This window comes from Sus scrofa, chromosome 8, assembly GCF_000003025.6.
Source record: "Sus scrofa isolate TJ Tabasco breed Duroc chromosome 8, Sscrofa11.1, whole genome shotgun sequence".
Taxonomy (NCBI): domain Eukaryota; kingdom Metazoa; phylum Chordata; class Mammalia; order Artiodactyla; family Suidae; genus Sus; species Sus scrofa.
The window spans coordinates 104,672,385-104,699,263 of NC_010450.4; the positions used below are offsets into that span (position 1 = coordinate 104,672,385).

At 37.7% G+C, this 26,879-nt stretch overlaps 2 protein-coding genes across 3 annotated transcripts in view; one reads left to right on the forward strand and one right to left on the reverse strand.

The window, feature by feature from the left end:
- Positions 1-26,879, forward strand: part of SEC24D (SEC24 homolog D, COPII coat complex component) — a 444,678-nt gene that overhangs the window by 111,662 nt on the left and 306,137 nt on the right. The gene's annotated exons all lie outside the window — the stretch shown is intronic.
- SYNPO2 (synaptopodin 2) overlaps positions 5,196-26,879 on the reverse strand; it is a 166,590-nt gene continuing 144,906 nt past the window's right edge. For both annotated transcript variants that reach the window (XM_021100699.1, XM_021100698.1), the window contains exon 5: positions 5,196-8,881. In XM_021100699.1, the coding sequence (XP_020956358.1) occupies positions 8,339-8,881 (543 nt within the window). In that variant the 3' untranslated portion in view covers positions 5,196-8,338. The remainder of the gene's footprint in view (positions 8,882-26,879) is intronic.

Here is a 26,879-nt window from a genome sequence, read left to right on the forward strand (position 1 = left end):
GGAGGAGGAGGCCCCATGGCAGAGAAAGGAGTGGGCAGTGATGGGGGAGGGAAGGGACACCTTGGGGCTATTCCAGTGTTGACTGATTTATTACAAAGTGTTTGAGAAGGCAAACTGTGCCTCCATTTCACAGGAAATGCTCCATTTGACAGCTATCTGTGTACTTTCCTTGAGCCCTCCTATCTCAAATGTTTCTTCCCCACTGCTGCCAAAATGAACTTCCTACCAAGAGGGCTAGATCAGGCCAATTCTTTATTTATATCCTTTAATGACTCTCTATTGTTGCCTGACAGCAGGAATAGGCAAACTGGCCAATAGCCCAAATTTGGAGTAATGCCTATTTTTGTACACACAGTTAGTTACAAATAGTTTTTACATTTTTAAGTGGTTGAAAAAAGCTTATTAAATAATATTTGATGACTTGTGAAAAGTATATGAAATTCCAATTCCAATCTCCATGCTCATTCATTTTCGTATTAGCTGTGGCCACTTTTGTGAAGTTGAGTCAAAGCCATATGGTCCTCTGAGCCTAAAGTATTTACTATCTGGCCTTTTACCAAAAAAAAAAAAAAGTTTATCCTTCCATGTAGCATAGAAAAATCCACTGCTTTCTGATTTACACTTCATTATCCAGTTGTAACACAGAGCTGCCTGGAGTTCATTATCATTGTGCTGTACCTTCGTATAGAAGGGGCTCCCTCTTGGCTGTACTCACCTCTACCAGTTACTCCCACTCAAGTCTTTAAGACTCAAATCTGCCCTGAGTGCTTCCAAAAAGGCTTCCGTGAGGACCCTTTCATGCCATGCACAGCAGTCCTCCCACTTTTAAGCCTGGATGGGTTTTTTTTTTTTTTTTTTTTGGCTGTTCTCGTAATCTCTGTGCACAATCCTATCAGTGTTCTTTGTCTCCTTCCATTGTACCCTCTCTCCAGCTCCCTGGAGACAGAGGCCACATTTTATTCACTAATAATCCCTGACATGAAGCACTGTGTATGGCTCAGAGAAGGTAAATGATGAAGGGTGGTGAATGTATCCATCTCCCCATAACAAGTAGTTGCTGGAGCTGCCAACACAAGGGCTTTATATGCCTTGGTCAAAAGTGCTGCCTTCTAGAGGAATTACTATTTGTCCACCAATCTTGTCATTTCATTGCTTTCCTTGGGCTTTCTTCTTAAAATCTGCAGAGTCTATAGCTATAGGCTATGGTGATCCCATTTATATTAGCTTTCTACATAGGGAAAAGGATTTGAATTTGCTGTCCCTTAAAATTCAATTCTAGGTACATTCATTGTGCCAATAACAACAAAAAAAGTCTAGATCAGAGCAGAAATATCATTCAATGTTTTTAAACCTTCTTAGGCTAATAAAATTTCATGTTTTCCTTTGTCACAGAAATCAAAAATCAGGATGATCACTCCTTGCTCACCTGATATTTCTGCTGTCTTCACCAGAGTCACAGTTTTCTTAGGTTAAAATCAAATCTTGCCATTGATAATTTCAAATAATAATAACTTGGGGAAAATGCAAAGTTGGGTAATTTAATTTCTTACAGTGAATGCAATGCGCATTTTATGGAAATATTTGTGCCATAAATATCAATGTTTTCATGATAGTAAAATCATTTGTTTTGTACTTAATGGCTAAAATTCATCCCCCCCGCTTTTTTTGTCATCTTTGAATGGCCCTCTTTTAATGTGCTATTTAAGAATAATTTTATAACAGGGGAATGGTGAAATATAAATGTGTTACAAATTATTTTGCAACTTCCTCAGGTGAAATAACTATAGAATGTATTCATGCCTCTGATTTTGCCTAGTGTGATAGCGTTTTAGGCCTTGAACAGTTAATTCTTATTTCTTTCTTAATGTTTTCCTTTTTATGCAAAATGAGAACTCCAAATACTTTACTTATCAAAACATTGTGGAAGTTGAATTTCATCAGAAACACTGGAAGATTTTCAAACACCGCTGCTGAATAACACTGCAGAACATGAAACCTCTCCGCTCTTTTTGGTTATTTTCCTTATCAGATTCATGCTGGACAGAGGGGTTGGGCTTAGGTAAGCATTGAGCTTGGGCTGTTTTATCACAAAATCAGTTTTCTTTAACCTCTTCTAGCCCTCTAGTAAGTATCAACTTTAGTAAATTAAGGGTATTTTATATTGCTAATAATTAGAGCTGTAGGTACTATAGAAACCAGAGAAGATACTATTCAAATTTAAGGACAGGAGTTCCTGTCATGGTGCAGTGGTTAACGAATCTGACTAGGAACCATGAGGTTGCGGGTTCAGTCCCTGCCCTTGCTCAGTGGGTTAAGGATCCGGTGTTGCTGTGAGCTGTGGTGTAGGTTTGCAGACACGGCTTGGATCCCGCGTTGCTGTGGCTCTGGCGTAGGCCAGTGCCCACAGCTCTGATTCGACCCCTGGCCCAGGAACCTCCATATGCCGTGGGAGCAGCCCTCGAAAAGGCAAAAAAAAAAATTTAAGGACAAAATTTTACTGGCATAAAGTTCTAAATAAAACCAAATGATGGGAAAATAGGTAGTTCCTCCCTTATTTATTTATTTATGCACTTATTTATTTAGTTATAAAATATTCTTCTTTTTCCTATGTACTGGTCTGGCAGAAGGCTGTGATATGAATAATATGTAGAACAACAAGAAAAAGGACTAACCTCTTGAAATGAGGCTAGTCCTGACAGGTCAGGAATCAGTCTGGGGTGCTGCAAAGCTGCTGTGGACTCCTGTCATGGATTTCTATACTGCTTAAAAGGTGGTTGCTCCATCCGAGTGGGAGTCAGAGCAGTACAAACAGTGTATCTTCCCTAGTGTAAGGATGGAACTTCACTTTCCAGCACATGAACCATACCTGCAGAATACATCTATAGCTCAGTTGTCTAAATGGATAATTTTTTCTAGAAAAGGCAATGCTGATGAAAGGTTAGGAAGGATCCTATCTCTACCTCTGAATGTTTGTTATAATGTTGACAGGGTTCTTTAAGATCAGTTTGGGCTTAAATAAGATTAAGCCTTTGCCTGGGAGTCTCTGCTGTGGTGCAGCAGGTTAAGGATCTCGTGTTGCTGCAGCTGTGGCATGGATCAAAGCTGTAGTTTGGGTTTGACCCCTGGCCTGGAAACTTCTATATTCCATGGTGTGGCCAAAAAAAAAAAAAAAAAATCTGTCTTGTCTATCTATCTATCTTCAATGCCTTTGCCTACATATATATATATATATATATATATATATATATATATATATATACCCTATTATAATTTAATAATTTAGGGCAAAACACTTATTTATTGAAATCATCATGATGAGGCTATCCTTCTCTGTAAAGCCTTTGCAGACCTTCAAGTAAGAAGTTTAAATCTTGAAATCCTCAAGAGTGATGAAGCTTTTTCCTCTTGTGGAGGGGGTGGGAATAGAGGACAATTTACGAGGAAGGGTGACAGAAAAGTCAAGGAGAAAGAGGGTACAATATAGCAAATTTTCCCTACAACTTTAGAGAGGAAAAAATATCAGAGCAAGAATACATTGGTGGCATTTCTTCTTTTAGTTCTTTTATAAAGTTACTTGATTTTTATAAGGAGGATTGCCAGACTCTTTCTAGAAATATAAACTGTCATATTTTACAAGGCTGTAAATAATGAAGTGTTCCTTTGTGAAAAATACTGTACCATTAAATTTGAGAAGTCACAGATCTTATTTTCCAAAACCACTGAGAAAAAGTACTAAATACTTCTGGTATTATAAGGGCTAGGAAAACATTACCTACTGCCCAGGCATCTCTGTTGCTGTCTTCCTGGTAACTAGCCAAGAAATTGGATTCTCCTTGCCTCAAGCTGCTTACTGGCTTCAAGTGGAGATAATACTACCTCTATACTACCTCTTGGCATGTTTTGATATTTAAAGTTTACTGAGTACTAGGAATTCCTAAGAGAAAAGGGGCCTTTATTGTGGCATTAGCATCTTTACGCATGTAAACAAAAAGGAGAGTGTCACTCATCAGTTACACAAGGAATTAAGTTGGAATCCATTGCAGTCTGAATCCATTGGCCCTGTACAGGACAATGTACCCTCAGGGGAATATAGGATGGATAACACAAGATGAGGCATCCTGTGCTTTGAATAAACAGGCCCTTAGATAGTTAAGACGCAATCTCAGGAAGAATTTCAGTGACCCCAGTTTCTTAAAGAAAAGCACCAAAATCATTAATTTGAGATATCTGTTCTATGTGATTAGCAGAACTATTTCTCTGAGATATATGCTTGACTACCAGTATTGTCTAGTTAAAAAATTCGTATGTATACTGGCTCCTCCCCTGCCTCTTCAGAGTAGTTTCTCTGAGCTACAGAGAGGCTGTTTCCCCAGCTCTAGTCCTCAGTAAGACCCTGAATAAACCTTAAACTCACAACCCTATGTTTGAGACAGACAGAAACTGTCTGTCTACTATCTAAGTCATTTTCATCTTTAAAATGGTCCTCATTTTTGAAAAATATTTCAAGTGCTGGCCCTTTAAAAATATTTTTTATCAGAATGCCAAAAACAGCCATTTTACTTATATTTTTTAAAAAAGGCAAAAAGCTGTGCTGCATGACATCACTGACCAAGGAGCTCACATTCCAGGTGATGGTTTTAATGGTATGTAGAAAGAGTCAAAATCATTTTTTTTTAATTTTACTTAAACATGCCTTGTTATAATGAAGATTTCAGTTTAATCCAAGGTCAGTCTTGGGGCAGCTTAAAGAGGACAAGTGATTAGAAGCACTGAAATGCCCAATGTGATAGATCTCTGAGTCCAGAGTAGTTTTAGAAATCCAACCAACACATAATCAGGTTATATTACCACTGGCTATGCTTGTGCATGGGACTAATTTTCAATACTGTTAAAGAAAGAATTAATGAATAATAATACTAAATGATACTAATTTAATAAAGAATTTTATTTTATCAAAATAGGAGTTAAAAGCCTCTTAACTTAATGTGAAATTGATCATATTTTGAGGTAAATTTTTTTTTTTACTTTTTAAATGTTACAGTTAAAATATTGCCAGTCAGCATGAAATTCTTTTGAAGTGTCTGGAAGCTGATACCATAGAAACTAAAATTTTAAAATTTGTAGTGGGTAAGATTAAATCTTTGAAGACTATTTCAAAACAATTTTTATAAGAAAAAATGAAAATGCTCTTTAAGTTGATTTTCAAGTTAATTTTTATTATGAACACAGTTTTGACTTTCAGAATGCATCTTTCAGATACAGTCTTTTGGGTTAAACAAAGGTGGAATGTTAAGCTAATTGCAGGAGAACATAGTCTATTTTAACAGAAAAGTGTGGACAGCATAGATGCTACTTTGAATAGAAATCAAATGTGAAAATCTACTTTCTCTTAAAAACAAACATTTCTATAGTTCCTCTCTAATTAGCTAAGCCTATTTGATATAGTTTTTTATCCAAAGTTTCAAATCATTAATATATATATATGCTTGAGCCCTACAGTGTGTCCCTTTCCAATGGGAGTGATGGGGCCAAAACATAAAAGAGACACATTCAGAGATAAATGGACTAGAATCGTGCAATTATAGCACACAAAATACAAGACAATATTTAAATCATCTTAGTAATAAACACACACACAGGCAATGGTATGATATTTAAACTCAGGATGGAAAGAAGGTGCCAAATTAGTGTACTTTTAGAGAATGCTTTTTAATCTGTGGTAGAACAGAACTCTTTCTACCTATGTGATTGCTACTAGTAGAAAAATGTCTTACAACATATGTGGTATATATTTACAAAACAACAGTTCTAAAAAGGCTATTATTTGGAATATAAGGCAAACTGATTTTATTTTTGTGAGAACAATAGTTATCTAGGTATTCTCACCAGGAATCAGGTATCAGCATGGCAACCTTGGTTCAAACAATAGTTTGATATAAGCAATCTAACTTTACTCCTTTTCAAGGAAACTGAAGATAAATACTCATACATTTTGTGATGATTTGACAATAGCACTTATGCTTTTCAGAATTATGTCTGCAAAGTATGACTTCTTGAAACATTGATTTCTAATAAAAGTGTGAGACATTCATTTCTTCGTGAATTAAAAATGTGCAGCTTTCTATGTATTGTCTTTTTCTTGATGTCTAGAATAAATTCAGATAGCTTAATACTATGATTATTTTGATCTAGAGCATGCAAAGGAGATCTCTCTTTAAAATACTATTTAAGTTTAAAATATCTACTTCTATTTTGAGTCTAGTGAAATGTTTAGTGAATAATATAATGTAATCAACTTCTGGAATTGGAATATCTAAAATCTAAGGAGTAAAGGAAATAACTTCCAGCGTTCATAAAAGAAAGCAACATAAAGTCCCCTGGTGGCTCAGCGGGTAAGGATCCAGCATTGTCACTGCTGTGGCTCAGGTGCTGCTGCAGCACGGGTTTGATCCCTGGCCTGAGAACTTCTGCATGCTGTGGGTGCAGAAAACAAAAAAGATAGCAACAAAGTAGGGCATGATCCTGTCACACAAAATCTTTTACTCTAAATCATGCATATCTTAAAACATTGACATTTAGAATATTTGGACTATAGTAAGGTTGGAAACAAATAAGAATTTTTATATGGGGGATTCCTGAGAATTGCTGACAGAGCAACCAATATACCAGGCATTATTTTTTTAAGATTCCATCAGAAATCTTTAAGAATCAGGAATTATGTCTATGATTTGAGAGAATTAATACTATATCAATTTGAGATAATTGAAAAATAAAACCTTAGAAAGTACTCATTGTTTCTCACTAACTAAACAAATTAGTATCTGGGTGATCCTATTACCAATAGAACTTACTATGATTTCTTCAACTTTTGTTTGTTCCAAGAAAAGGGATTACTTGTATCCTAGCAATTTTTAAAAAGTTTTATTCTGTGAAAGAGACCATCCTAATGATAAACTTAAGAGTTAATAAGTAAAACAAAGCAAAATAATCATATTTAGAAACCTAAAAAAGTTTTGGATACCTAAGATGTTTTTATTTTAAAGTATTCTCAATACTTGTTTATGATGTAAAATACCTTCAATTTCCTTGTATTTAATACTTTGTGGATATGGCAGTGATGAGCATGTATTTGACTGATTATCTCAAGGTCATGCTAACAAGGTATGAGTCATGGAATTGTCCAAGCAACTGTTTAACTTCCTTTAAACATCTTTGTGATGGCTTTCTAAGACAAACCACTTATTGCATAGGCTTCTATGGCATGCTTTCTGTAACTAAATAAATGGTCATAATCTGCTGTTGCATAATAATAGACACATCCATCTACCACTTCCTTAAATCCATTAATAGCTTTTTTCTTCACATCAACCCTCACTCCATGTAACACATAGCACAAAACCTGCTGCCCAACAATTCCTCTTGGATCTTTAATGATACATGCAGTGACACCAATGACCTAATCTTAACTTAATCTTAACTCTAAACTTAATCCGATATTTATATGATGAGCAACAAAAATGAATAATACATCAAAGGTCATTCTACAAATGAGAATCTCAGAACATCAGCACTGTTAAGGATATTGAATAATCTGATCTTCTCATTTAACAGATGAGGACACCTGAACCCAGAGTCTATTCCTGTCTCAGGCTGCTGGCTTTAAATAGATTAAAAATAAATCCTATACCTAAATCTTTCTATTCCCCACACATTACACCATTTACCTCAAAAGTTCCTCTGAAATGTATAATTGTCTTCCTTAACTCAAATATTTCTTTCTTTTTGAGAACATCTATGTTTCAGTTCTAAAACACAAATCTGAATTTTATCAGATTTTAAAATATATTTCAAAGAAATGCTTAAAATAACACCAAGGAAATCCTTTCTTATATAATTATTATTCATTAACATACTCCTGTTGAAAACTTCTCCAATGTTATATTCCTTGCTGCTACTGCTAATAACAATTAGCAACTTCATCGATTCTATCCTACACTAAGGCATATATAAGAAAATACTTAATTTCACTTTAATTGAGAGTTTAGTTACCTAGACTACCACATATTAATGAAATAAATGGAATTAGGATTATGAATTATTAAGTGCCATTGATGCAGAAAATGAAGTTTTTTTCAAAGGATTTCTCTATGCATCAGCAGAGAAGGAAGTGGTTCACAATCACATGTGCACACACACACATACACACACTCAGATAAGTGACTTATGAGAACAAGCTGAGATCAAAAGTGAATTTAAATCTAAATCTATTGAAAAAGTCAAAACACTACAAAGAAACATTTTAAAAAAACTACAGGTGGCACATAATCACTTCTAACTTTCATGTTTGGCGTCTCCACCCCCTTGGGTATGGGTTATAGTTGCAACCGGCTACTGAAAGACAATAATCAGACCTGGTCTCCATGGACATTATTTCAGAATCATGTCTGGAAGGCTGCCTGTAGTATGCATATGGCACCTGTGAACCATACTGAGAGCTGGTGGGCATACTGTTAATGGGTAGGGAGGCAACATTATACTCTTGCCTTCCAGATGAGCCCATACTGGCCTTCTGGGTTTGAGGGACATAGGAGAGTCTTTCATTCCAATTCTCGGACGGCCCTGGAAGCACCTTCCTCCGAGCTGCTGAGACCACATTTGCCACAATGGATTCCTGGATATTTCTGGGTCTAAAGGCATCATCCACTAAACCAAGAGGAGACTTGGCTGCTGCTTCCCAAGGAGTTAGCCTTTTGTTTGCTTTCTCTAGCTCATCAGTTGGTTTGCTAGAGTAGCTATAAGCAGGCTGGTATCCCCAAGGAGATGTTGTAGATATGGCAGGTGGGACAGGTCTTCCAGGAAGAGAAAGCGAGCGTCCACTCTCCTAGGGATAATGAAAATGTTAATATATCTCATTCACTTTGGTTTATGCTGAATAACTTTTATTTCAAAGTATTCTTCACACCATTACCAAGCACTATAAAAAACAAATCCCCACAATGCTTAGTCCTAAAGCCAAGACAGGTTGCCTCTGCCTGGTTTATTATTACCTCTAGTTTGGGACTTGGCCCTCACTTAGGACCTCCTCCTTGCTCTCCTTTCCTGAACCTATAGCTTCAGTTGCTACTGTCTTTCTTAGATACAATCAGTATAGCGGGCAGACCCTATCATCACTTGGAGCCACCCTTACTTCTGTCTGCCCTCTACATATTCATATGTACATCCACAACCCATCCTCATTCTAGTCCTGTTTTCCTGATACCAAATAAACATAACATACTGTGATAACTCCAGAAACAGACCATAGGCTTTGTACTTTTCCCAAGTGACTTAATATGTTACCTTATTTTGATCCAATGAATATAGCAAAAACAAAGAAAAGCTACTCAAATGTATTGATTATTCCTACTCTGATGGATTGGATGACCTTTTTCCAGCCAAATTCTATTTATATATTGGTGAAGATCACATGGATCTTTATTTAAGTGTGGCATATTGCCCGTGTCTCTGAAAGAAGCATTTCGAATGCTTGTTTCATTTCTGTTCCTTTTATGTGTTTAACTTTCCTTATTTCTTTGAGAGAGTAGATATGGCAGGTTTCAGGAGTCCTGAAACACTCCCCTGTGTATGCTAAATGTTCAGTTTGTCTAATATGCAGAAATATAACTTATTGAAAACTTTTATTATCTCCTTTTATCCCTTCTGTATTTCCAGGGACCTTGAAGTCTGGTTTTGTACATTACTTCCTTACACATTCCCATTTGCATGAGATCCTTGGACAAACTCCAGGCAAAAAGTAGCAAAGGCACACTTAAGGGAAATGAATTGACTTGGAAGTATCATAGCATTATGTTTCCTCTTAAATTTTTTTCTTTTTTCTATTTATGGCTGCTCCCACAGTATATGGAAGTTCCTGGGCCAGGGATTAAGTCTGAGACTCAGCTGTGACTCAAGCCACAGCTGCAGCTATGCTGGATGTTTTAATCCACTGCACCAGCCTGGGGATTGAACCTGCACTTCTGCAGTGACCTGAGCCATTACAGTCAAATTCTTATCCAATGTGCCATGGCAAAAACTCCAACATTGTGCTTCTTGAACAAAAAGCATTACCATGCTTAAAAATGTGTTCACATTTAGTGAAGGGTTTCAGTAGCTTTTCTTTCTTTTCTTGTGTGTGTGTGGTTTTTTTTTTTTTTTTTGGTTTTTGGTTTGCTGTTTAGGGCTATATTTACGGCATATGGAGGTCCCAGGCTAGGAGTCTAATCGGAATTACAGCCACAGCAATGCAGGATCCCAGCCGTGTCTGAGACCTACACCACAACTCCGGATCCTGAACCTGCCCATCAAGGCCAGGGATCAAACCCACAACCTCATGGTTCCTAGTTGGATTCATTTCTGCTGCGCCACAATGGGAACTCCTAGCTTTTCTTTCTTAATCAAGCTCTTAAGTTTAAAGCTAGTAGCAACACCTACATTTGGACAAAAACATCTCAGAATAAAATGTTTAAGGGTTTTGTTTATTGTTCCATTAGGCTTATGAAGAAGGTAGTTGGTTCTTTCTTAGTTTGAATAAAAAGAAGAAGGGAGTCAATATAATGGATCTTGTTTCTCTCTTTTCAATCATTGTATCTTTAGCAGTAATGGTTGAATTCCAGTAAAAACTTGTTTTCATTAATTGCCTCTTAATCTAGATCTAATAAGTCCTCTTTGCTGTATAGTGAGAGAGGGGCAAAAAAGCCCGACTTTTGGGAGTTCCCTAGTGGCCTAGCAGGGTAAGGATCTGGCATTGTCACTGCTGTGGCACAAGTTCAGTCCCTGGCCTGGGAACTTTTGCATGCCACCAGTGTGGCCAAAATTTTTAAAAGCCTTACTTTTAGTTACTATTTAAGAACTTTGTTTCTAATCCATATTATTAATGCATTGATTTCATTCATTTAACAATTTTTTTTTGAATGTCTAATATTTCCAGGTTCTTTTCTTTTCTTTTTGCAGCTGTACCTGCAGCACATGGAAGTTCCTATCACAGCCATGTCAAGACCAGATCCGAACCATATCTGTGACCTACACGGCAGCTTGTAGCAATGCCGGATCCTTAACCCACTGAGAAAGGCCAGGGATCAAACCTGCATCCTCATCGACACTATGTTGTGTTCTTTTTGTTTGTTTGTTTGTTTTTTGTTTTTTGTTTTTTGTTTTTGTTTTTGTCTTTTGTCTTTTTGTTGTTGTTGTTGTTGTTGCTATTTCTTGGGCCGCTCCCGCGGCATATGGAGGTTCCCAGGCTAGGGGTCGAATCGGAGCCGTAGCCACCGGCCTACACCAGAGCCACAGCAATGCGGGATCCGAGCCGCGTCTGCAACCTACACCACAGCTCACGACAACGCCGGATCGTTAACCCACTGAGCAAGGGCAGGGACCGAACCCACAACCTCATGGTTCCTAGTCGGATTCGTTAACCACTGCGCCACGACGGGAACTCCTATGTTGTGTTCTTAACCCACTGAGTCACAAGGGGAACTCCAGCCAAGTGCTTTTCTATGAGCTGAAGATACAGAGATGCTTCAGATAAAGTCCATGTCCTCAAGAAGCATATAATCCAGTACTATTTTTAACTCTGCAGTGGTGAGTTAATCAATCAGAGGTCAATTTAGAGAACAAACTCTTTATACCTATCTTGACAGGACCAGTAGCCAGTTTCGTATACTGTGAGAAGTATTAACATTCAATATGATAAAGAGAAATTAGCTCTTGATTCCCATAGTAGATGTATGTGTCTCTCTTTTGTTTTTAGGTGTGGAAGAAAGAGAACAACATTAGTCTATAGAGTCCCTGGGACACTTTTCACATTCTAATGATATCTGTTTTCCATCAGATATTGCACCTCACAGGCCTGCTTTAGTCAGGTCTTTAAAACAATAGAAACTTGGAATTCCCATTTCAGCTCAGCACGTTAAGGACCCATTGTTGTGTCTGTGAGGATGAGGGTTTGATCCCTGGGCTTACTCAGTGGGTTAAGGATCCAGCATTGCCACAAGCTACTGCATAGGTCATAGATGTGGCTTGGATCCAGTATTGCCATGGCTGTGACGTAGCCCACAGCCACAGCTCCGATTCAACCCCTAGCCCAGGAACTTCCATATGCCACAAGTGCAGTTATAAAAAGAACAAAACAAAGCAATAGAGACTTAAAGGATGGCAATAAAAGGATCCAAGTCTCCACAGAAATCTAGGAAAGGCTCCTGAATATACATATAGATAACTAACATCACTGGCTGATAACTGGAAAAAGAAATAATTATCAATTTATTTAGAAGTATGAAGTATAATGTGAATGCATACACCTCAGTGATAAGGCATGCAAAACACTGAATGAAAAGGAATTTATTTTCTGGTCTTTCTTCTACCTACTTAGTTTGAAAATCTTCAGAAGAATGGAATTTTAACAAATTTAAAAGTTCAAAACATTGTTGAATGATATTCTAATAACGAAGACATCAGGGATTGTTTTCAGCTAAGGTATAAACATTAATCTGTTGAATGTGAGGGGGAAAGAGTAAAACTTTGAAGTATGATATTTAAAGAGTAAGTCAAAATTTTCTGAAGAGAAATTTAAAATACAATTGAAGTTGAAAAAAACCTCCATATGCTGCAGTGTGTTGCCCTAAAAAGACAAAACAAACAAACAAACTGCTTTAGAATACACATATGCCAAATATAGCAGTAGTGCTGGTGGTGAAGGACAGTGCAGTGACCTCAGTGAACAAAAAAATGACTATTACTCTTCCATGTTCTCCTCAGACTGCCAAAGGTGACTTCATGCTCCTTTAAGTGTTAACAGTAGAGTAAAATTACAAATTGTCTTGGGTTAGAGATGCAGCTGTGGTGTATATAAATAGTTCTTTAGGTACATTGTTGTTTTTCTGTTTGTGCCAAAAATATTTCAGGCCTCTAGTCTCTGTCTGCACCCCCAAACCCTTAATTCTAATGTATTTCCCTGAGCAGTTTTCACATCTTGTTCTTTGGTGCTATTTCCTTTTGTCAATCTCTGTCCCAAGGCTCATGCTGTTCTCTGCTTGGCTGGCTAAATGAAGCCAAGTGATCTATCCTGAGCCAGAAATGACCAAAAGGGCCTGAAAATAACAGAAGTGTTTTTTCTATTTTAGAGTTTGAATGTCTGATGGTAGAATTCTAGCTTCACATGGTTTGGGCCTGGGTTGGAGTTTCTACCTTGGGTTGTATTATTATCAAAAGAATTTAAAAATTTGATATGAAAGTACTGAACTGTAACCAGTATGTTAAATTGATTATTTTTTGTGTATTGTGTATTATGTGTCATTAAAATGCTTTTTTTTCTTTTTATCTCCTACTACTTTAAGAAAATTTTTAATGAAAGAAATTTTTCCACTGCTGCTGGATGAAAACTTAGCAGGTCCTGTGATATTCTGCTTCCTTTAGGAATAGTCCTATGGTCACTTTAAGTTACCCAATCCACTTTATTTCAACATAGAATAGTCCAGCCCCTGGAATAATAAACTCCAATCTCCACTTAGGGTTAAAACCCCTCTCCTTTCCCAGATGGGCCCTTTTGAGGAGAATCACCTTCCTCCAGGGAAGGTACTGTGATTGCCTTCCTCGCGCTCTCCTCCTTTTCCTCTCCAAGTTTGCTAATCCTGACTTCCAGTCCCCTGGGTTTAGAGTGCAAGGATGGAGATGTAAAAAGAGAAGAAGGAATTTTTTTACTTGATTTGGTAACATCTTATTCTGGCTTTTTACTCTCAGAGCCAGGTAGGCCCAGAGAAGGAAACTTTCAAGGGATATTTGAAGATTCCTGTCACTGGGGACATCGTGTCTGTAGTCCTTTATTCATGCCAATTCATCTCTTTTCTAGTGGTTAACTTATAACTCAATCTGTACCCCCTAGAAAGCTGTCTACCTACAGCTTGTAGCTGCTAGGGTCTGTTTGCACCCTTGGAGAGGCCCCAGTACAAACCCCATCCAGTTCTGCCTTACTCCTGGCCTGCTCTCGTCCATGGGGAACACTCACATCATTTACTTTTGGGAGTACAGCAGCAAATTTCCTGGTTCTTTGCCAAAACAGTTTGTCCACCCATCTCTCACTCTGCAAATACCCTGGGAGAGAGTCAGCACCAGTCCCCTCCCACCTCCCATCCATCTTCATGCTGACACCTAGTATCAGGTTCTCTAAGCAGGTACGTTAAAATGTTTTTTCTCAAAAGGCTGGAGGTGAGAGGGCAGGGCCCCCAACCATATCTGCTCCAAACACAAACACTGATCTACAGCATTCCAGAATTCCTCCTCTTTCCTTGCTAGATTCCGACCCCCTCTAATAACCCGGACCTGACTGAGGGGTTCAAGAATTGTGGAAGTGGTTTGCTATTCTCTGAACACATCAGGAACATTCATGTCTACTGTTCTCTTTTTAAAGTCTGTGTTTTAATCTGGAATCACACTTCAGTGTACAGCATGTCATATTTGAGGGCCATGAGAAAAACTTCTACTTTAATATCCTGCTATATAACATCATTTTCAGTAGAGCATTTAATTCTTGCTCTTGTTTTTCTTTTTAAAATAAAATATAGACTAAAAATAGAATGAAATGTCTTTTTTTTTTTTTTTTTTTTTAATCTTTTCTAAGGCCGCATATAGAGGTTCCCAGGCTAGGGGTCTAATCGGAGCTGTAGCCACTGGCCTGTGCCAGAGCCACAGCAACGCGGGATCCAAGCCACGTCTGCAACCTACACCACAGCTCACAGCAATGCTGGATCTTTAACCCGCTGAGCGAGGGCAGGGATTGAACCCGCAACCTCATGGTTCCTAGTCGGATTCGTTAACCACTGCGCCACGACGGGAACTCCTTGTCTTTTTCTAATAATTAATTTCAAGAAATTTCTCCAGAAACCTCAAATAGTCTTGAGTTAAATTATTTCCAGGCCTTGCTCTAGAGAAGGGGCTCATCTATTTCCAGGGCATCTCAGAATGCCTTTAATCTCTAGTTGTTAACAACGTCTTCCTTACATTAAACCAAGTTTTATTTCCCATAACTTTACCCCATTGATCTCAAAAACATAGAATACATCTACTTACACTCCTAGCCAGCCAGTCTTCCACATATTTCCAGTTGCTTCCACCCTCTTGGAACACCTTCACCACCCTGATGCTATCCTTCATTTTTCAAACTAAGGGGAAATAACACCCATGGTGTTCATTCCCTCAAGTTTTCTTTATCTTTCTTCCTCTACTTGGTTAGGTAAAGCTAGTGCAGATAAAAACTCTTGATCTCTCTAAACAGATGTACTTATGTAAACACAAACACCAAAAGCAAACTCATGAAGAAGTCATTCAAACTGACTGAGGGGCTTTATCATCTGGCTGGTGGTATAACTAATACTGCCTTTAGAGTAACAGTCTGTGTGTACTTAGAGCAGTATGCCATTTAAGTGCTGAACCCATGAGAGTACAAGTCAGTCTTTAGCTGGTCCAATATAATGCATAACAGTAAAGGCTTCAGATATTCGCACTGAACTCGGGAATCATCTGGTGTTACCTGTTCCCATCAAAAGGATAAACACAAAGGAGGCATTTACCTACCTCTGCCTTCAAGAATAACCAACACTGTTAGATCACTTACTGTGTGCCAAGTGGCAGGTACTAATTGCTTTATGTAGAGTATTTCATATAATTCTCATAATAGTCCTATGAAGTAGGCACTTTTAAATCCCATTTTTCCAGATGAGGACAGTGAGACTTAAAGAGAATAACCCCCGCAAGGGTAGAAAGCTAAGTGCTGGAGGGGGGAGTGGTTTGAACCCAGGCAACCTTATGTCAGGGTTCTTAATCAAAAACCTATTACACTATACTTGCAATGAAACTGCTTTTAAAATATATCTTTTCAAAAAAAGATTTGAATTTAAGCAAACTAAATGGGATGAGATGTTAGAAATTTTTGAAAGGGTCATTTAAATCTCAAGTTTGGATTCATTAATGCTGGCATCTTGCCATTTGTCCCAAGAACAAGTAGATGCCCATGCATAGGGAAGACATGACATGTAGATGTACTGCCTCTCTCTGAAGATGAGACTCAAGGTGCTCTGCATTCAGGTAAACTGAAAAGCTCAGAGGAGCTGGGGCCATTCTCCACTTAACATAAATCATCTTTTATGTTCAGTAGATGTTGACATATCTGCACAGCTTGTTAATGAAGCAGCTTAGTTAGATTCCTTGGTAACCAGTTTAACGGACAGGAAACACTTGACGTTTAAAGAAAAGGAAGGGTCATCTGAGGTTTATCTAGGACAAAGAGGTGAATTCTAAAGCAATGCAAAGAAGCCCTAGAAGACAAGAAGTTTAATGTGATATATGTTTTGAAGTTCAAACTATTTAATACCATAAACCTTGAAAGCTAAAAAAAAATTCTCCTGACTAAAATTCTGCCTACACGTGCATAGTAGAGTGTCTCCAACTGACAAATGTTATTCCAAATCCTTCAACTCTAAACACACATAATCAATAAGTATTCAGCACAAACATGTATTTTGCTATAAGCAGATTCCAGTAAAAGCCAACAGGAGTAAATGGCATTTCTTTTGCCCTTTAAATCACTGATTAGAATTTCTACAAAGCAGAGATCCATGAAGGGGCACCCGGATAAAAGAAAGCACCAGGCATTCTCTAGTTTTCCATTTGCTCAGGTCAAAATCTTTGGAGTGATTATTGACTCCTCTCCATCTCTTACACTCCACACCTGAACTGTCAGCCTTAAAATACATCCAACATCTGATCATTTCTGACCACCTCCATTGGTGCTATCCCAGGCTAAGCCACCATACTCTTTTGCCTGCATTATTGCTATAGTCTCCTAATTAGTTTCCCTGGTTCACCACCCTTGCTCCTTTAGTCTATTCTCAATATGGCAGCCAAGATTATTGTGTTAAAACCTAAGTCAGATTGTATCACTTAGTCCTCTGTTTAAAACTCTGTCATGGTTCTCATTTCAAAACAGGAAAATCAAAGTTCTTTCATTGACCCACAAGGCCTCACAAAATTCTGCCGGTTTCACCCCTCCTTACGTCTGGTTTCATCTCTTTCTGTTCTCTCCCTCTCACTTTGCTCCAGCCACACTGACCTCTTTGCTATTCTTTGAACAGATCAGGTATACTCATGCCTCCAGACCTTTATGCTTGCAGATTCTCTGCCTGGAACACTGTACTCCAGATATCAGCATGAACTTACTTCATTCCCTCCAGGCACCACTCAAATATCATATGATCAGTATTTGCCTGTTCTCAAAATCTCTCTCTATCTTTTCCCCTCTTTCTCAAGATTCCCTGTACCCCTTCCCTTCCTTATTTCTCCCTTTATGCTTATGCCTACCTAACATAATAAATATTTCATTTAACATTTATTAACAACATTATCTTGTTTATCTGATTCTTCCCACTGGAATTTAGTTCCATCTAAAGTAAGACTTATTGCAGAGTTCCTGTCGTGGCTCCGTGATAAGGAACCCAACTAGTATCCATGAGGATGCAGGTTTGATCCCTAGCCTCACTCAGTGGGTTAAGGATCTGGCGTTGCCATGACCTGTGGTGTAGGCTGGTGGCTACAGCTCTAATTTGACCCCTAGCCTGGGAACCTCCATATGCCACAGGTATGGCTCTAAAAAGATTAAATAAATAAATAAAAAGAGTTACTCAGAGTTTTCTTATGGCACAGTGGGTTAAAGATCCAGCATTGTCACTGCAATGGTTTAGGTCACTGCTATGATGCAGTTTCGATCCCTGGCCCAGGAACTTCCATATCTGTGGGCATGACCAAAAAACTTAATAAATAAATAAAAGATTATTGTTTTATTCATTGAAACATTCCTTGACCTAGAACAGTGCCTGGGAAGTAGACGTTTAGTAAGTACTTGTGATATGAATGAATGGCAGTTTCTAAACCAGACTGCCATAATCAGAAAATTTGACTATCTTCACCAAAACTTTTAGTCATGTCTCAAGATGTAGCTCTTCTCACATGTCAGTTACATGTGGTGAGAGACTCACACAAATAGACCCATCCCCCCAAATACATGTATGCCAATGTGCATAGCAAGACATGTTTGGCAAAAGAGATAGTATTAATCAACATTTGTGAACAGTTTTTCTATACAGGTAGAAGATTTTAACGTACTTCAAGTAAGTGATTTGCACTTAGGTCAGTAGAAGCATGAAGGTTTTAAACTGCTTTGATTCCCCCAAATAAGGAAAGTCTTAGATAATCATACATGAATCCTAAAGAGAGCCCAAAATATATTTGCAGGATTTAAAAATCAAGGCATAAGTAGAAAAAGATAATGGAAGGTGGGATGAGTTAGAGTAGGATAAGAGAAAACAAAGTTAATTTACTCTTTATTATGAGGCTGCAAGCAGGTGGAGGAAATGGCAGTTTTCTACCAAATGATCTTATAAAGGCACTTCTAGCTCTAAAGAATCTTCAATTGCAATTTTCCTCACAGTGGAAGTGGGTCAACACTGTAAGAAATTTCTCCCTAGGGACGTAGAATTCCTTTATCTAGAGATCTCTAAATATAGAACAAATGCTCCCTTGAGATAATTCAGATACAATCAAGTAGTCGGGGTATTAGGAGAATTTAAGGTCATTTTTGTTCTAGTCTCTATCTCATATTCCCTGAGGCCTGCCTTCCTCAAGTGAATTTTAAATCTTCCATCAAGTGGAGTTTTTAGAAATTCTGTTGTAACTTTCTCTTATCTAAACAATGGAAGAGTGTCTGTTTCTATTGACAGGAATCACCAGTATTATTCTGCTCACCAATAATAGTGCAGACAACTAGAACTAACAAGTCACATTATTGAATAGAAAAGTAGCCAAATAACCATACATTGCTTAAATAGTTCCATGAATGCAAAACATACTTAGACATCAAAATAAGAGATAATGTCTTATAGCTAGAGCTTCTCATCTTGACTTTACCATTAACTATCGTAATTCATTTTAGATTAACTATCAGATTAAATTTTTGGTTCTAAAACAATAGAGGTTTTTTTTTAAGTTTTATTTTATATTTGAAGGAAATCCATTTGTGGGAAAGGGTAAGGGTTGTAACTGACAGTGGAAGCCAGCGTGTTATATTGGAGAGAATGTGAATTTAGACACCACACTGATCTGGGAGTTCTGCCTTTGTCTTTTGTTACTCATATGAGTCAACCTCTTCCAGCCATACTTGCCTTGGTTGTAAAATGACAAGAATGCTGGCTACTATTTCAAGATTATGGGTAGAGATTATGTTTATAAATCAAATGCCACACAACAGATTATTCTTGTTATTGTGAGAAGAGTGTGAGGCCTTAAAAGGTGTCAGAGACCTGGCAGAACCTTTTGTTCAAGAGGCAACTGCATAGGCAGGCTGCTGACCCAGGATAAAAATAGGAGAGAGCCTTGCCTTTGAAGTGGCATTAGCACCACACGCCTCAGATATTGCTGTGCCAGCCACTGACTTCGTCCCATCAGAACACAGGCAGCAGGGCAAGCCAGAAACATCACCACTGACCTCATCTCTCTGGTGGCTCTGGATGGACAAAAGTATAGACTTCTTGATCTTTTTTAACCTTCTGTTATAGAGAAATAAAAACAACCACATTCAGTTTAATGTCATGAAGACTAACATTAGGGAGGAATTTGTGCATACATATATTTCTGTGGTCCCTTTCATCTTAGAACCAATGATAACTATAACTAAAATGTATGGAATTTTTACAGTTTCCTAAGCATTTTTTTGCTTAGTTCTAAGCATTTTTGTCTATTAACTAATTTAATTCCTTAACAATCCTATATTCCCCAATTTCTATGAATAAGAAAACTATGGCACAGGAATTAGGTAATTAACCTGAAGTCATATAGCTTGTGTTTGTATAGGGAAATTGAAGAATTAAGACCATAGATGATAAAGTTTTACCTAAACAATGTATTTTAAAGCATATCTGTTAGTGGAAAGAGATGACTACAGCAGCAATTTTTATCTTCTCACTTTCCTTTATCTTCAGAAAAGAAGTATATCACTCTAAAAATTATAACATGTGAAAATACTGCTAATAATATAGACAGTGTTCTATATATATATATATATATATATATATATATATATAGCTGGAATTGCTATTTTAATTTTTTATAATTCTTGGGTGAAAGTCTTATTTAACTATATTTTTATAAAAGTCTAATTGATTTGAACATAAAAATAAAATCTTATAAACACTTTTCAAAATATTTTCTGAAGTTTTCTTTCTCCTCAAAAGATTTACAGTAAAAGTTATATAGATTCCCACTATAGAAAACAGTGAATAATAGATAGCAAAAGTTCGGATATCATCAATTTCTATAGAAAATTTCACAATAAAATAATGGATGCAGATCTTATATGAAATAAGTACATTTTTGACCTTGTGGGAGGTTTTTGTAGAGAAAAATTATTAGTGCCTGGCATATAGAAAGCACTTCATAAAGGAGAGTCATCTTTATTAGTGTAAAATTAATGCTTATACTATATTCCTTATTAGAATTCTAATTATGATAAATTATAGAAAACACTTAAAATGTTTAACTATGTGATACAGCTTTAGCTGTCCGTAATAGTCTAAATACCTTTCTTTCCTGAAACAAATTCAGGCAACCATCTCCTCCCTCACTCATTCACAAAAAGACTTACCTTGAATGTACATTTATCCCTACCTTCTAGGAAAGTAGAAATAGAAGATTTTGTATAGCTTATGTGCATGCTATTTGAAGTAGAGCTAATATTCCTTGAACAAACTTATTTCCCAAGTAGAATGGCTTTTGCTTTCTCAGAGGAAAATTTTATCTGTTAAGATATGTGTGGGTGCTATTGAACAACCTTGCTCAGGCCCTTTGCATAACTTTCTCTAAATTTCTTGCTGGCAGATTTTTAAGCAATCCTACTGTCACAACTCCTAGTTACATTAAAAAAAAAAAAAAAAAAAAAAAAAAAGACTGAGAAATCCAAGCTGTTAGTGGTAGTGACAGAGACATATCGATAAGTACATAACATGACATTATTTCATAAAAATGCAGAGATTACATTATGAGGAAAATGATTTTCTTGATCTTTGTAACTATTTTTCTATCCATTACATTTCTAAACTTATTAAATAGATCCTTTGATTCATATCCTGGGCTCTAGGGAAAATGTTTAACCTACTGTTCTTGGGAAACTTAAGATTACTGCCAAATCATGTTTATGTTTCCTTCATTGAAAACATGGCCCCAGAGTGATGTTTAAAATTAGGAATTAAAAAATATAACTCTTCCCCTGGGAAATGACCAACTTGTTTTCTTACATGCAGAGTAGGTAACAGTTTTGCTTAATTACCTTGTAATATCTCTCTGGTACAAGTGGTAAATTTTGTTTAACGATATCTTTCTTGTTTGAGGGAATTTACACAATAACTTTATGTATGTCATTTCATTTTAGAGACAGGAGAATGCCATAAAGTAAGTGAAATTTTCAAATGAATAATGGTTTTTCAAATGAATAGCTAAAAGACCACTAAGAAGGAGAGTAGATTTGAGCAGAGTATACAGTGATAGCCCTGATGGTGTGCTTTTCAAATGCAAACAGGAAATATGGAACTACCTTTTATCAAAAGTGTCCCAGGTACATTTCTTCAAAGTAGGGAGCATTTACTTCACTTGAAAATACTAATCCCAAGGACTGAGAGTTTGGGGTTAGTACATACAAACTATTACATTTAGAATGGATAACCTGGAGTTCCCATTGTGGCACAGTGGAAAAGAATCCGACTAGGAACCATGAGGTTGCGGGTTTGATCCCTGGCCTCACTCAGTAGGTTAAAGATCTGGCGTTGTGGTGAGCTGTGGTTTAGGTCACAAACGCGGCTCGGTTTCAGTTCTGGCGTTGCTGTGGCTCTGGCATAAGCGAGCAGCTACAGCTCCTATTAGACCCCTAGCCTGGGAACCTCCATATGCTGTGGGTATGGCCCTAAAAAAAAAAAAAAAAAAAAAAAAGAATAAATAACCAATGAGATCTTACTATATAGCACAGGGAACTTCTGTTCAGTCTCTTGGGATAAACCCTGATGGAAAATAATATAAGAAAGGGAATGTATGTTTATGTATGACTGGGTCCTTTTGCTCTACAGCAGAAATTGGTACAACATTATAAATCAACTATACTTAAATAAAAAGAATAAAGAAAAAGAAAATACTAATCCCAGGTATACATGTAATCCCATTAATTGTTCAAGGGGCTGCCTCATAAAGTATTAGGATACTTGTCTACTTATCAAACTTTCACAATTAAAGAACAAATATTTAATTCGCTCTTGGTATTAGATGTTATTACAGCTTTTCCTATTAGCTTAACTTTCTTAATGCACTTATAAAATAGCAACATGTAATTATCTAAACATAACATTGTATATTAATACTATAGCAAATTTTGCTACATGTGCCACTCATTTATTCAAAGGACCTCATTTCTTATTATTTCCCTAACCATGCCTCATCCCCAAGTTCACTGTCATTTTGATATAGAGATAGGTAGTTATTGACTATCCAATTGTTAAACAATTGTTTCACTTTCAGTATTGATTCATGCAAATGCATAGATAAATTAACAAAAGCCTTATAAATTAGCACCAAACAGTTCAACCCTCTAAGCCACTTTGGATGGCTTCCAACCCTCCTAAGCCTAAAATGAATGATAAATTCTTCTGGAGGTACTAACATGTCTAGGCCTTCATAAATACACATTTGAGATTAAGAGATCATTCAGTAATATATACGTCTGAAGTTCTTAAGCAACTATCCATAAAAAAAAAAAAAAAGAAAAATGCTGAAGAAGGGGTAGGAAAAAAAATGTTACAAGTGCTAATCTATTTGTAAAAAGATTCCTTCCTTAGGAGTTCCCATTGTGGCTCAGTGGTTAACAAATCTGACTAGGAACTATGAGGTTACAGGTTCGATCCCTGGCCTCTCTCAGTGAGTTAAGGATCCAGCATTGCCATGAGCTGTGGTGTAGGCTGCAGATGCGGCTTGGATCTTGCATTGCTGTGGTGTAGGCTCTCAGCTACAGCTCCAATTAGACCTCTAGCCTGGGAACCTCCATATGCCTCGGGTGTGGCCCTAGAAAAGACAAAAAAAAAAAAAAAAAGACTATAAAAGATTCTTTACTTATACCTGTCAAAAAGCTCCTCTCCAATCTGTTTTGATCTATTTCTTAAATATTATGAGACTTTTTCTGATAGTAGTGTGCAGATTTTCCAGTGAATGGTTGTTTCCTTGTTTTACTCTTGTTCTTAATCTTGCTTCTCTCAGTATTGGTAAATCTAATGGAGAAAAGTCCCACTTTTATTTAGCCTTTTTTTTAGGGCTGGACCCATGGCATATGGAAGTTCCCAGGCTAGCGGTCCAATTGGAGCTGTAGCTGCTGGCCCCACAGCCACAGCAACAGCAACACTGGATCCCAGCTGCATCTTCAACCTAGCCCATAGCTCCTGGCAACACCGGATCGTTAACCCACTGAGCAAGGCTAGGGATGGAACCCACATCCTCATGGATACTGGTAAGGTTCTTTACCACTGAGCCATGAAGGGAATTCTAGTAGGTTCCTTTTAAAGTATAATTAGTAGATCAGCAATCATTGACCAGCTAGAATCACACACCTAGTGGCCTAGGCTAAAGCTTTTGTGTGTTTTAGCTGGGAGGAAACTTATTTCCCAATTCTTTCATTTAAAGGGCCTGAAGGGTTGAGTTCCTGTTGTGGGTCAGGGGTAACAAACCCAACTAATATCCATAAAGACACGGGTTCGATTCCTGGCCTCACTCAGCGGGTTAAGGATCTGGTGTTGCTGTGAGCTGTGGTGTAGGTCACAGACGCTGCTCAGATCCGGCATCGCTGTGGCTTTGTCATAGGTCGGCAGCTGTAGCTCTGATTTGACCCCTAGTCTGAGAACTTCCATATGCCTCAGGTGCAGCCCTAAAAAAAAAGACAAAAAAATAAAAATAAAAAATAAATGGCCTGAGGGGAATGGGAGTTGGGGGAGCAGCTCTCACAGTTTCTCTCTGTGAGTCAAATCCTCCCACATGAAATGCAACTTTAATGTTACAATTACTTGTCTAAACCAGTACATTTTTTTTTCTTTGCAAAAGATGTGGTCTAGATGAGATAAAATGAAGTCTGACAATATAGTGCATCTCCACAATACACTGGTAATTAAACATCTATGCATTATTCACAAAGTAGGATTTTGGTTTTGACCATGGTTGACAGTGGGTAGAACATTATAGAAGTTGGAAAGAAAAATGACAAACAAAATAAAGTTTGAATAGTGAAAGTAAAGAAGATAAATACAAAATGGTTCTTTGTAAAAGCTTGCTTTTTGTATGAATGCACAATACCTGGGACATAATTTTATAAAATGGAATATGTGCATTTTAACATGATGGAGATATAGTGAATCAGGTGAAACCATAAGCAAGGGGCAGTAAAAGTTCTGCTTTGCAGCACTGCAAGCCCTTTTCTTACTTCAGGGTGCCTGATGGCTGCCCCAGGACTAAAGGTGTCTCCAAGTTTCATAGTGCTCTCCATTTTCAGGACGCACTGTGTGTGAGGATACCAAGAATTATAATCACACTTTACAGACATTGGAACCAAAGCAAATCCTCTAGCCAGGGCTTTAAGGAAAGAAAAATTATTCTCTAACCTCCTAAGTTCTGCAGGATTTCCTGTTGTGGCTCATCGGGTTAGGAACCCAACTAGTACCCATGAGGATGCAGGTTCAATTCCTCGCCTTGCCCAGTGGGTTAAGAATCTGGCATTGCCATGAGCTGTGGTGTAGGTTGACAGACACAGCTTGGATTCGGCGTTGCTGTGGCTGTGGTATAGGCCGGCAGCTGCAGGAGCTCTGATTCATCCCCTAGCATGGGAACTTCCATATGCTGCAGGTGCGGCCCTAAAAAAAAAATTTAATTTTAAGATACTCTTCCTTTCTTCAAATATTCTGGAAATTAAAATAATAAGGAACAAATTTTGTCTTGTGAGCTTTTAAACTGACCCTGTTTTTTTGTTTTTTTGGTTTTTTTTGCGGGGGGGGGTTGTCTTTTTAGGGCCGTGGCATATGGAAGTTCCCAGGCTAGGGGTCAAATCGGAGCTGCTGCAGCTGCCAGCCTACACCACGGCCACAACAACGCTGGATCCGAGCCATGTTTGTGATCTACACCACAGCTCATGGCAACACTGGATCCCTAACCCAGTGATCGAGGCCAGGGATCGAACCTGCATCCTCATGGATGCTAGTCAGATTCATTTCCCTTGGACCACTATGGGAGCTCCCAATCTGGCCCTGATTTTTCAAAGCATTGAACTACATCAAAATACTCATGAAACTTAAAAACCCAAATGTTTTTAAGGAGCTATTTATATATAGAATTATAAAATCTTAGAGATGGAAAAAATTTTAGAGATCCTGCAATCGAGCTTGCATGAGGTTCGAGAGTTCCTTCTACAACACACCTGATAGGCATTGCAGTGGAAAAGCACAGGATGTGAAAACAGATAAACCTGGATTCTCCTGGTGAGTCTGCCACCTTACTGGCTGGGTGATTCTGGGCAATTTCTTAAGCTCTCTGAGCTTTAGATTCCTTATCAATTAGAAAAAATGAGGATAATTTAGTGGCGGAGTGGCACAATTCATCTACATTGCCAACCACAGTTGTTGACTACCCACTCCTTACCACAGCCTTGGCCTGACAACCTGCACCCGATTTTGCCTGAAGTTATGGCAAGGACCAAGTAACCATACAGAGCAGAGTTCCCTCCATCTAGCACTGAGTCATCTTCTTTTTCTCTCCTCCCTTCCCCTCTCCTATTGCTGTACCTGGGAGCTTTGGATAGGAGATAGTGAGCCCCTCATGACTGAGGGCAGGAGAACTTGCTGGAATAAAGTTGTTGTGTGAATTAAATACATGTATTAAGGCCCTTAACACATTTGAAATTTCTAATATGTATGTTAGTTCTTTCTCTATCCCTTCCCCCAAGTTGTTGAAGCTTTCTTAAGTTAAACTGAAATTTACTATCTTGTAACTGCCATTCATTAGTCCTGTTTTTCTTTTTCACCAATGAAGACCTTTAATCTCTCATCCATATCAAACTTCCTCAAATATCCAGCTCTTCTACCTCCTCCCACTGGTAAATGTACGAACATATCTCCTCTTACAGAACCTCCAGACACCTCACCATCCTTTTTGTTTTAGAAATAAACTTTAGTGCATCAAAGGCCTGAAAACAATACTCTCAATGGGATCAAAGCTGTACTCAGTGGGTCCACCTCTCCCTTTGTTCTGTTTAAGCAGCCTCTAAGGTTTAAGCAGCCTCTGACTGATTTTGTCAATCCACCACACCATTCGTTCATTTAAATGTGAAGTTCAAACAAAAGTACTGGGATATTTCCCTGTGCTCCATAAATGTTTTGAGGATTTTACAATCATATTTGTTTTCATTTTAAAAAAGCTAATTAGCATTCAAAGTGCTTCAAAATTCTCCTTTAGTCTAGATCCCAAAATAAAAATGTTTTCATTACTGCCAGAGAGATTTCAGTTTGTTATTAGTAAGAACATTTTTGATTGGAGATAAGAGACTCTACCGCCCTACGGCCAAGGGAAGTCATACAATCCCTTTCCCCAGAGATAAGAAAAATCAGCCAAAGAATTTTGTACAGTCTCTAGATGATAAAATTGTATCATTCTATACCTAGAAATATTTATTCTCAGGCTTGATTAGAAGCAGAGGGCCAGATAAAATCACATCTCAAAGTCCTCTTTATTCTTCT